This window comes from Macaca nemestrina, chromosome 10 (assembly GCF_043159975.1).
Source record: "Macaca nemestrina isolate mMacNem1 chromosome 10, mMacNem.hap1, whole genome shotgun sequence".
NCBI lineage: Eukaryota > Metazoa > Chordata > Mammalia > Primates > Cercopithecidae > Macaca > Macaca nemestrina.
In genome coordinates, this window is record NC_092134.1 from 67593161 (window position 1) to 67606070 (window position 12910).

The 12910-nt window shown below is 45.4% G+C and overlaps 1 protein-coding gene across 5 annotated transcripts in view; it reads right to left on the bottom strand.

Moving 5' to 3' along the window:
* The window catches only part of LOC105473439 (high mobility group AT-hook 2), a 137803-nt gene extending 135087 nt beyond the window's left edge, over positions 1-2716 (bottom strand). For all 5 annotated transcript variants that reach the window (XM_024790199.2, XM_024790203.2, XM_071071496.1 and 2 more), the window contains exons 1-2: positions 2599-2716; positions 1543-1844 (exon numbers count right to left, since the gene is read on the bottom strand). In XM_024790199.2, the coding sequence (XP_024645967.1) occupies positions 1543-1653 (111 nt within the window). In that variant the 5' untranslated portion in view covers positions 1654-1844; positions 2599-2716. The remainder of the gene's footprint in view (positions 1-1542; positions 1845-2598) is intronic.
* Positions 2717-12910: the final 10194 nt, after the last annotated feature.

The window sequence follows — 12910 nt, forward strand, 5'->3', positions numbered from 1 at the left end:
ACTAGCGCCAGTGGGCACATCGAGAGCAAACACATCGGAGACACATTTTTCTTTCTTTGTGAACTCTGCCTTAACTCAAAGGTAAAGTATCCAATCACCTCCAGACCCCGTTGTAATTTCTTTTGGATTTTTTTTTTTTTTTTGGAGGGGGGTGCAATTAGTCAGTTGGAGCTGGGTGGCGGGTGGGAAACAAGTGGGGGAGGGCAGAGACTTCCTGGGAGGTGTAAAACAGGATTCAATTGCGATGTAAAGTGTCGCTTGGGCAGAGCGGGAAAACTCAGGGGCCTCTAGATAGGCTTGTTTCCTTTGATGATTTTGAAAAGGTAAACTCTCAATTTTTCTAAAATTCTCTGGCAAGCAAACATTGTTCAATTTCCCCACCTTGCTCTCAGGCAACTTTGGGACTCTAGGATTATTTTCTAATCGGCGTGTTTGCCATGAAGGAAGCGATTTAAGACTAAGGAGCGAGCAAGTTTTAAAGCCCGAGAAAGTGGAGTTTAAATGTTCTCAATAGACTTATCCCGCTCCGACCCTGCCCGCCGCGGCTTGGAAATTACAGCGAACAAAACCCCCAGCCCTGCGCGCTGAGCGCAGCTCTGCAAGCGCCGGCTGCACGCTTAATTGGTTGCATCCGCAGACAAAACCCTCCACTCCGCTGGGTCCCGGGCGCCCCTCGATCTTCCCCTACTCAACCCCCGGCCACTGGCCTTGGAGAAGAGCATTTAATGGCTGCAGCTCTGAGGCGCGGGATCCAGGGGCAAAAGGGGGACCGGGCGCCTGACGAGGAAGCGACCCTGGCTACCCTGCACTCTCTCGGACACTCCTTTCAACGCGCCCTTGGCTGGGCGAGTTAACCCCGTCCCGCGGGGAGCCAGGATCCCCGTAGCCCCTGCCCCGGGCTCCCTCCGGCGGCCGCCGCACATTTAAAGAGCCCGAAGAGGACCAGGCAGCCGGCTCTCCATGCGTTCTTTGTCGGGAGGGCGCGAGTCTTGGGCCACCGAGAGCTTGGAGGAGGGCGCCAAGGGGGCGGCTGCGGCGCGCCAGCCCCCGACCCGCGAGCAGCCCCGGGAGGCGGGAGAAAGAGCCTCCGGCCCCCAGGACTCTAACCCCTTCAGCCCAGATCGGCCGGAGCGCCCGGGTCCCCGGCACCTCCTTCCTCCCGGGCAGTTGCAAAAGCAGCTCGGAGAGCGCCTGCGAGCCCGGGTTTGTCGGATCCCGGTCGCTTCCAGTCACCCGGCGACACCGCGCCACTCGGGGCGGTGCACAATAGCGAAAGTCCGAGGACGCGCTTCGCCCGACCCCACCTCCAGCCTTCCCCGGGCCGCCCGCCGCAGCTCCCCACCTCCCCGCCCAGAGGGTTGCTGGCGCCCCGGGGCCGCTCGGCACACTCGTGGGGTCTGCGCCGCTTCCCCCAGCCGGCGGGCGGGCAGCGTGCGACGGCCGCGGCGACTGGGCTCCCGCGCTCCGGCCGCCCCGCGCGTGTCTGGGCCCCTGCAGTGGGGACGGGGTGGGCTGGTGCCCCCACCGCGCCAGCGTACTGACTTGCTGCTGCTTCCTGGGGCGGCCGCGTCCTCTCTTCTGAGGCGCCGGGGCGGCAGGTTGTCCCTGGGCTGAAGTGGACGGCTGCCCCGCGCCCTCACCGCGTGCGCTCATCCTGCCTCCCGCCGCCGCTACCGCCGCTGCAGCCGCTTCGCCTCGACTGCCCCGGAGCTGCCCAGCACCTTTCGGGAGATGAGGTGATAGAGCTGGGGACGCCGGCGGGGCGAGCGCTAGCTGGCGGGCTGCAAGGGCTGCTGTTGCTTAGGCTGCCGCCGCTGCCACCATCAACACCGGACGTCCAGCGGCTGCCAAAAAGAGAAGAGGGGAGGAGGAGAAGGAGAGGAGGAGGCGCTGCCGGTGGCTGCGGCGGCGGCGGCGGCGGCGGCGGCGGCGGCGGCGGCGGTGGGTGGGTGCCGGAGGTGGAGGTGGCGGTGGAGGTGGAGGTAGCGAGAGGAGGAGGGAAGCGAAGGAGAAGGAAGAGAGGTTTTGAGGTCGCAGAGGCCTCTCGCGGGTTGGGATCAGGAGTTGCGGGCACCGGGAGCACTTCGGAAGCGGCTTGGAAAGGGAAGAGACTTGGAGTGAATTGTGTCCCTTGAAATGTTAGGCGGGGAAAGAATTCCTCCTCCTCTTCCCCCCACCCCGCTCGAGAGAGAGAGAGAGAGAGAGAGAGAGAAAGTGAGAGAGAGAGAGAGAGAGAGAAAGAGATTGAGATTGAAAGTGCCTTGGGCAGTCGGAAAGCAAAGGAGGATGGGGAGATTCCGCCGGGATAGGGTCGGGCACGGAGCACAAGCAGAGGACAGAGCAGTGGGTGGCACCGCGCCTCCTCGGGTGGCGGGAGCAGGCGGCGGCGGCACCGGAGAGTCGGAGGGGGACGGGCTGCTCGCTCCTGAGTCTTGCACCAAGCGCGCGCTGCCCGGGCTGGAAGTTTTCTGAATTCCTGCCCCAAGATTCAAGTGGGATGAGTGTGTGTGAGTGTGTGTGAGTGTGAGTGTGTGTGCTGTGTGTGCGTGCGCGCGCTTGCGCTTGGGGAGGGGGTGGTGGAAGGGGGGGAGTGCCCACCTCTAATCGTGGGCGGATAAAGGGGAGGGGGTTGCGCAGGAAGAAAAGTATGAGGAGGAGGGAGGCCAGGCGGACCGCCGAGCCAAGGCGCCTGGCTGCTAGCCAGAGGCAGCGTTCGAAATACAACTGCCTCGGCGGCGGCGGCGCCCGGGTGCCACCCGGAGCCCCGCTCACGTGCTCCCGCCCGGCGGCGGGGTTAAAGGGACAGGCCGGGGATCCCGGACTGGCTCGCCGTGGGCCTAGCCCCACCCGCCTCTCGAGGTCACCCCTGGGCTGTTGTCCTGGGAAGGCGCGGGAACGTGACTGTCCCCGAGCCACGTTTCGGGGCTCGGCCTTTACCTGCGCCTCTACGGTCCCGAGCCAACACTTTGCAGGAAGCGTCTAGGCTGCAACCCAGGCAGCGCTCCGGTTCACTGTGAGCGGGAAGGGACTGCAGAGGAGTGGGAGAGGGGCCCTGACAGCCCTACTCCGCCGCAGAATGCCCTCACCACAGAGACTGCGGGCGGGCGAGCGCGCACATACACTGAGACATGCATGCAGATACACACGAACACGCGTGTAAGCACATGCACACTTGCACGCAGATACACGTGGAAACGGGGCACTCATGCGCTCGTAAACACACGCATTTACGCACACACACATACACACAGGCACGCAGATAGACATGCACATTCGCAGACACGTGCAAGCAATGTGCACACACAGAGCGCGCCAGCTTCTTCATTGAACTTTTTTCTCCAGGAAAGACTAGAGGCAATCAAAGTTCCCTCCCCATCCGCCTCCCCGGGGATCCGACATTCGCAGAGTAAAGGGCACCTTGTAGATTCCTAACACCACAATTGCACTCACTGCCCAACTCTCTCTTCAGTTTACCTCGATTTAACCTTCTGCCTGAGAACTCTTTCTGCCAAGTCCTAATTTTATAGCCTGGGCTGTTTCTGAGTTATGTGAACACCATAATGGCCACAGTCCGTTTTTAAAAGGTGGAGTACATTTTTAAATGTACCTCTTTTCATCCTTGAATAACACAAAACTCTGAAAAAATTAGGTTCAGATTTTCACACATCACACCCAAAATTATTTTGGACTAATTCCAAAATAAAAACTTTCACCTGGGGAAGAATTTATTTTTTTCAAAGATACAGACCACCGTGGAATAAAAACGCCTACTCTGCAGCCCTAAGCAGAAGTTAGGCACCGCCAGGTTCCCCTGTGCATGTGGAGGAGGCGCGTGTAAATGTCTGCTTTGGCGCGGCAGCGCTGATTGGTCCGCGTTGCCATTTTAAATCCATTTCCAGCTGCCCTTTGCAGAGCTGGGACACTTTGCTGCACGTCGAGTGCTCTGCAGGAATCCAGGGTTTCTCCTGGGTCTGGGAACGCTTAGCTGTGATGGAGAGAGAGAGCCTCCATCCCTCCGGATGGAGCCCAGCAGCTGACTGGGAAGGGAGGGGTCTAACAGGAACCAAAGGTTTTCTGTCAGGGCTTGGCTCAAAGATGGTATCTTCATCAAAGGGATTGAAGTTTCACCTAACGATTACAGTGACATGTCCTAACTGACAAGCGTTCACATTTAAAAACTATGATCACATATTTGCACTGTGGTGTGCACATTTTACATACACGTACAAAATAGATTTCTGGATTTGTGTGTGTTTGCTTACTTTGTGCCAGGAGGAGAGAGAAATTCTGAGGGTGAATGCAGGGGAGCCACTGAGGAGTTCAGCCAGCCAGTTTTGTGCTGTATACCTCATTATATCCTAGGATTTTTTTTTTTTTTTGTAATGTGTACAGAGGTCAGCAAGGAGGGGATTCCAAAATTTTGTTTTTGCATTAATCTTTGAATATAAGAGAAGCACAGAAAAACTGGGGGTGGGGGAATATACAGCCACTTGTTTTCAGGCTGCTATCATTTTGCTCTTAGACTATTTGACCCCTTTTGAATTTATAACAAGGGTATAAAACAAATATTGTATCAAGTTCTGTTCAAATCAATTTTGCATATTTTCATTCTTTGGAAGCTGTATTTAATTTTTCAGAATTCTGTATATTTTCTGTAGGCAAAACATTAAAATTTGTTCTAATCTTTGAAATTATTGAGACTTTTATTATACAAAATGGTGTTCTTATATATTTTAAAAATAATGCTAAAAGGTTAGATTTTATTTTTAAAGAAAAAGGAATTTTTTTACATTTACATCTGAGGGTTTTTCCCACAGTTTAAACTTCTCAACCATTTACTTTTTTATCACACCATATTTTACCTATATATTCAAGGCTCAATTCTTCTTTCTAATTTGAAAACTTTCCAGGTAGTTTCTGTCCATATTCAACTGTCTTTTCTTCTTCTGTACCCACTATAGAATTGAGCAATTAGCACCTTGGTTGTATATGTTAACAAGGTTTTTAATTATCTGTGATACATGATGTAGATTAGTGTTTAGATCAGGTCAGCCCATTAGTGGGTGGTAAAATTAATTTAGCAAACCCATAACATCATTTAAAAAATAGGTAGACTAAGATCGAGAATATCACATGTACAATTTCTGCCTTAGATATATAGTACATATGTATGAAAACTGTTAAGATGGGTTGTATTTTCATCGTTAACGTCTCAGAATTTGGGATGTATCTTAGAATTCAAGGTGTCTTAGTACTATGTTATCACATACTAGGTAGTGTCTTTTCTATTTTGGTAGTATACATGCTGCTATGGTTTGGCTGTGTCTCCACCCAAAACTCATCTTGAATTGTAGTTCCCATAGTCCCTACCTATGGTGGGAGGGACCCGGTGGGAGGTCATTGAGTCATGGGGGTGATTCTCCCATGCTGTTATCGTGATAGTAGGTGTTCACAAGATCTGATGGTTTTTTTAATGGGCTCCCTGCTTTGCCCAGCTCTCATACTTCTCCTTCCTACTTCTTTGTGAAGAAGGTGTCTTGCTTCATCTTTGCCTTCTGCCATGATTGTAAGTTTCCTGAGGCCTTCACAGCCATGCAGAACTATTAAACCTCTTTCCTTTCTAAATTACCCAATCTCGGGTATTTCTTCATAGCAGTGTGAGAATGGACTAATACACATGCTTATATGTAAATTTTATGTATATTCCCAGAAGACAGGTAGCATTTCAAGTGCCTCGGTTTTTTGTTTGTTTTTGTTGCACTAGTCTAAGTAGTGTTCTGTTCATGATAGACTTCTGATAGTTATTAATTTATTGCAACGACGAAAGCACCTATAATAAATTTACTATTTTAAAGAACATACCATACAGGATGAGAAAAGCTTTAGATATACTAAAATACCTTTCATATTCTTTTAACTAAAGAAAGATACATCTATGACAAGGAGATTTAAGTACTCATATTGCACTTTTTCGTGATATATTGACACCTTAATACATTCACAAATTAAAAAGAATTATTTAAGGATTTACTCAGATTATTACTGATTAATGATGAATATATTTCATGTGTAATTAAATGGAGATTTATTATAATCAGGTATTTTGGAATTGAATCTATGTAAGGTCACAGAAAAAAATTATAACTAATTTTGATTGAACAGAATGCATAGCACTTGTGTGTGTGTATGTAAATAGAAGTTTAGTAAAGTACAGTGTAAACACATAGGCTGGGCGAAGCGGCTCATGCCTGTAATCCTAGCACTCTGGAAGGCCGAGGTGGGAGGATCACTTGAGGCCAGGAGTTCGAGACCAGCCTGGGCAGCATAGTGGGACCCTGTCTCTTCAAAAAATAAAAAAATTAGCCAGGCATGGTGATGTGCAACTATAGTCTCACTCAGCTACTCAAGAGGCTAAGGTGAGAGGATCACTTGAGCCCAGGAGGTCATGACTACAGTGAGCAATGATGGCACCACTGTACTTCAGCCTGGGTGACAGAGTGAGACCCTGTGTCAAAACACACACACATACACACACAAAGCAAAATAAACACATAATCTTGCCTTAAGAGCTTTGCATTCTACTTTGGCTGAAAAATGTTTCATGTGTTTTAATATAAGGTCATTTGCACTGCTCAAACCCACAATTTAGAAATTATATCTTTAATAATGTATTATTTAATAATACTTGTGGGCTGGGCATGGTGGCTCATGCCTGTAATCCCAGCACTTTGGGAGGCCAAGGCGGGCGGATCACGAGGTCAGGAGATTGAGACCATCCTGGCTAACACGGTGAAACCCCGTCTCTACTAAAAATACAAAAAATTAGCCAGGCGTGGTGGTGGGCACCTGTAGTCCCAGCTACTCGGGAGGCTGAGGCAGGAGAATGGCATGAACCAGGGAGGCAGAGGTTGCATTGAGCTGAGATCACATCACTGCACTCTAGCCTGGGCGACAGAGTGAGACTCCGTCTCAAAAAGAAAATAATAATAATAAGTCTTTAATGGTTAATAGTTAATGAAATGTCGGAGAGATTATCTCTAAGAGTTTCCCTATAGTATCATCAAGAACAAATATATGCTGCCAAATTAGTTTTGGGGTTTTAAATTTTTTCTGATAGGCTTCCTAGTCCTGTAGTCAGAGAATCACCAAACAAAATAAATTGGTTCACTCATTCATTCAAGGAACATATATTGAGTTGAGTTGATTTTGCAGAAATCTCACTGTTATTCTCTCAGGACTCAGAAATATAATTCATCTAGAACTACAGAGAATCTCAATTAACACAATTAGGTCTTCATTTAAAATCTATTTACTTATCACATTAAGTCTTCCAGCAGTCTCCTCTGTCCAATCCATCATTCATTCAACCCTCTTTATTGAGCACCTAATACATGCTGGGATTCACAGAACGTTCTTTTCAACAAAAGTCATGGAAACAGAACAGAAGTGATAGAGTTTCATGTCTGTCTTTCATCTATTGACATCGTATTGTCAGCCCCAAGCGATCTCGGTCTCCATATATTATCAAGCAGCTTTGGGTAGCAGGAAGAACATGGGCTTTGAAATCAGATTTAGGGATAGGAGGTGTAGTAGGCAGAATGGCACCCAAGATTTTCTGCCTCGAGGTGTACATGAGTGCATAATCACTGGCTGGACTTCACTCCTGTGACTAGGTTGTATTACCTGACATACTGACCTTAAGACAGGGAAATTATGCAGAGGAGCCATACTAAATGTATGTTTAAAGCAGAGAGTTTCCTCTGGCTCAAGAAGGATTTGAAGAAGGTTTTTGAAGATGGAGGACATGGGTGGCAAGGAATATGAGTGGTTTCTAGGAGCTGAGGTCAGCCTAGACCAACATCTAACAAGGAAATAAGGACCTCCGTTCTCCAATGACAAGGAACAGAATTCTGCCAACAACAAGAACAAGCTTGAAAGTGGAGTCTTCCCCAGAGCCTTCAGACAATAGCACAGCCAGGCCGACACCTTGATTTCAGCCTTATGATACCCTGAGTAAGAATCCCAGTCACACCATACCTGGCTCTGACTCACAAAACTGTGAGCTAGTAAATGGGTATTTTAACCATATTTTAAGTCATTAAGTTTGTGGTAATTTGTTATGCAGCCATTGAAAACTAATACAGGAGGGATCTAGTTAAATAAACTTCCTCTCCTTTCACCATCCGTGAAATGCCACCAAGCTCCAAAGCACAATGACTTTATCTGGAATTTATCTGGAAAAGCCCCGCGTGGTTGCACCACTCCTACCAAGCCACCTGCCTTGTCTCTTTGTGGTAATTGGGTAGTAGTGACCAGCATAAAAATGCATCGTCTTCAATTGCTTTCCATCCTTCCCTGCCTTATCTTCATTTTTCCTTACTTTCACTGCCTTGAGTGTGTATTTCTAAATAAAGTGTAAGGATTGATCCTTACCCAAGACTCTTGTTTGCTCAGGAAGCAGACTAAGGCACCCAGAAATTCAAACTCAGTGTCTCTGAAACTGAATTGGTCATGTGTGGTGGTTTGAGAACATGTTTGTAAATTCTTCAACATTCTTCCCACAAAGGGTGAAATCTAATTTCCAGTCTTCTTAAACGTGGGTCAATTTTAGTAATATGCTTGTAATAAATAAAAGGCAGTAGAAATCATGGTGCATCATTTTGGAGACTACATAACACAAGACTGCAAACACGAATAATACAATTACTGCCTTGATCCCAATCTCTCTCTCCCTGTGCCTCCTCCTGCCACCTTAGAATTCCTGAATCGACATGTGAGAAGCTTAGCTACCTTGAAGCCACCATGCTGTAGAGACCTTGGGTAGAGGCCACACAGAGATAGAAATGCCAAGGAGCCCTTGCTGTGCCAGGTCTCAAACATTTATCTTCCCATCAGCTGCCTGATAAGTGAGTGCATGAACATTCAGATAATTCCAGGCCCCCACCCCCAACTGCCTTTAAGCCACCCCAAGCAGATGTGAAGCAGAACAGAGAGCAGAGACCCCTGCTGAGCTCTGACCCAAGTGCAGATTTAGGGGTAAAACACATGTTGTGTTTGTTCTACATTCACTAAGTTTTTGGGTGAATTGTTACATAGCCATAGAAACTGCCCATAATTTTTTCCCCAAAACGATTTTCTTTTCTTACCAATCACTCTTAATCACTCTTAACTAGGAATTGCACTTAGCTAGGAATCAGTCTAGATCCTTCTCTTTCCACATCAAATGATCACCAAGTCCCTCTAATTCTACCTTCTAAATATTTCTTGACTCTACTTCCCACCCCCACTGCCTTAGTTAGGGCTCCCTCCCCTTCTCACTTGGATTTCTTCACTATCTTTCTCCATGGTCTCCTAGCTTTCAGTCTTACATTGTAAGAATCCATTCTTCACTGCTTTTAGAAGGATCTCTTTCTTTTTCTGATCAGTTATTGTTATTGTTCTTTTTCTCTTATCACAACTGTAATAGAAAATGCATTGTTGAAAATGTAAGCGACAGAAAAGTAAAGAAAAAAAATGCCCCAATTATCACACCACTGAGAGAAAACTCTAAAACTATTTTAATCCTTCTGGACTTTAAGTGAACAAATATAGGTTCATACTGTACATTACAATTTATAACCTATTTTTGTTGTTGTTGTTTTGTTTTGTTTTGTTTTGAGACGGGGTTTCACTGTTGTTGCCCAGGCTGGAGTGCAATGGCGTGATCTTGGCTCACTGCAACCTCCACCTCCCAGGTTCAAGCCATTCTCTGTCATGAACAGTAAAATGTAATTCTTAATTGATAAAATATTCAATCCACGCATGATTGGCAAAAGTTATAATGTGACTGGCTTTTTAGAAAAATCAATGAACTTTATTTTTACAGCACTTTTAGGTTCACAGCAAAATAAAGTGGCAAGTGCAGAGAGTTTCCATATATTGTGTCTCCACATATATACAACCTCCCGAGCTATATATACATTGACACCATTTATTACAATCAATGAACCTACATTGACATATCATTATTGCCCAAGGTCCATAGTTTACAGTAGGGTTCACTCTTGTTGATGTACATCCTACGAGTTTTGACAAATGTAGAATGACAAGTATCCACCATCGTAGTCACATACAGAATAATAGTTTTACTGCCCTAAAAATCCCTATGCATTGCCTGTCATCTCCCCTCCCACCTAATCCCTGGCAGCCACTGATATTTTTACTGTTTTAATAGTTTTGCCTTTTCTAGAATTTCATAAAGTTGGATTTACACCATATGTATCCTTTTCAGATATGCTTCTTTTACTTAGTAATATGCATTTAAGTTTTCTCCATGTCTTGTCATGGCTTGATAGCTAATTTCTTTTTAGCACCGAATAACATTTTATTGTTTGGATGTACTACAGTTTATCCACTCACAAAGTGAAGAATATCTTGGTGGTTTGCAAATTTTGACAATTATGAATAAATCTGCTATAAACATCCCTGTGCCAGGTTTTTGTGTGTGTGTGAACATAAGTTTTCAATTCTTTGGGTAAAGAACATGGAGCACAATTGCTGGATTGGTGAGAGTATGTTTAGCTCTGTAAAAAACTGCCAAACTGTCTTCCAAAGTAGCTATACCATTACCATTTTGCATTCCCGCAAGCAAGAAATGAGAGTCCCTGTTGCTCCACATCTTTGCCAGCTTTTGGTGTTACGAGTTTTGGATTTTGGCCATTCTAATAGGTGTGTAGTGGTATCTGACTGTGGTTTCAATTTACAATTCCCTAATGACACATGATGTTGAACATCTTTGCATATGCTTACTTGCCATCTGTATATCTTCTTTTGTGGTCAGGTCTTTTGCCTATTTTTAAAATAGGATTTTTAAAATTTTCTTATTTTTGAGTTTGAAGAGTTCTTTGTATATTTTCAATAGGAGTTCTTTATCAGAAGTGACTTTTGCAAGTATTTTCTCCCAGTGTGTGACTTGTTTTCTCATTTTCTTGACATTGTCTTTTGCAGTGCAAAAGTTTTTAATTTTTGTAAAGCCCAGAGTATTCATTATTTCTTTCATGGATCATGCGTGTGGCATTGTATCTAAAAAAAACATTGCCATACTCAAAGTCATCTAGGTTTTCTCTTATGCTGTCTTCTAGGAGTTTTATAATTTTGCATTTTACATTTATTAGGAAATCATAGATTTATTTTAGTTAATTTTTGTGAAGAATATAATGTCTGTATCTAGATTTATTGTGTGTGTGTGTGTGTGTGTGTGTAATTTCAATAGTTTTTGGGGAACAGGTGGTGTTTGGTTGCATGGAAAAGTTCTCTAGTGGTGATTTCTGAGATTTCGTTGCACCCCTCACCTGAGCAGTGTACACTGCACCCAATGTATTTTCTTTTATCCTTTAACCCTTCCCTCCTTCCTGCCTGTTCCCCAAAGTGCACTATATTATTCTTATGCCTTTGCATCCTCATAGCTTAGCTCCCATTTGTTGTTTTTTTGTTTGTTTGTTTGTTTTGTTTTGTTTTGTTTTGTTTTGTTTTGTTTGAGACGGAGTCTCGCTCTGCCGCCCAGGCTGGAGTGCAGTGGCACCATCTCGGCTCACTGCAAGCTCCGCCTCCAGGGTTCACGCCATTCACCTGCCTCAGCCTCCCGAGTAGCTGGGAATACAAGCGCCCGCCACCACGCCTGGCTAATTTTTTGTATTTTTAGTAGAGACAGGGTTTCGCAGTGTCAGCCAGGATGGTCTCTATCTCCTGACCTCGTGATCCGCCCACCTCGGCCTAGCAAAGTGCTGGGATTACAGGCGTGAGCCACCGCGACGGCAGCTCCCACTTATAAGTGAGAACCTATAATGGTTTTCCATTCCTGATTTACTTCACTTAGAATAATGGTCTCCAACTGCATCCAGGTTGCAGCCTATGCCATTATTTTATTCTTTATCGTGACTGAATAGTATTCTATGGTGTGTGTATGTCTATATATATATATATATATATATATATATATATATATATATATCATATATATATATATATCACATTTTCTTTATCCACTCGTTGGTTGATGGGCATTTAGACTGCTTCCGTATTTTTGCAATTGCAAATGCTATAAACGTGTGTGCACATGTTTTTTACATATAATGATTTCTTTTCCTCTGGATAAATACATGGTAGTGGGATTGTTGGATCAAATGGTAGTTCTACTTTTAGTTCTTTAAGAAATCACCATACTGTTTTCCATAGTGGTTGTACTAATTTACATTCCCACCAGCAGTAAAAGTATTCCCTTTTCAGAGCAGTCCCACTGGATCTTTTTTTTTTTCCTTTCTTTTTTTCTTTTTTGCATTTGTACATCCAGTTTTTCCTGAACCATTTGTTGGAAAGATTATCTTTGCTTCATTGTACTGCCTTTGCTTCTTTGTCAAAGACCAGTTGACTATATTTATGTAGGTTTATTTCTTGACTCTCTTCTGTTCCATTTTCTGCCTATTCTTTTTTTTTTTTTTTTTTTTTTTGAGACAGAGTCTTGCTCTGTCGCCCAGGCTGCAGTGCAGTGACACCATCTTGGCTCACTGCAAGCTCTACCTCCTGGGTTCATGCCATTCCCCTGCCTCAGCCTCCCTAGTGGCTGGGACTACAGGCGCCCACCACCACACCTCGCTAATTTGTTTGTATTTTTTAGTAGAGATGGGGTTTCACCGTGTTAGCCAGGATGGTCTTGATCTCCTGACCTCATGATCTGCCTGCCTCGGCCTCCCAAAGTGCTGGGATTACAGGCGTGAGCCATCACGCCCCGCCTGTCTATTCTTTAACCAATATTACACTGCTTTGATTACTGTAGATTTATATAAAATAGGATTATATCAAACTAAAATGCTTCTGCAGAGCAAAGGAAACAAGAGTGAAAAGACAACCTACAGAATGGGGGAAAATATTTGCA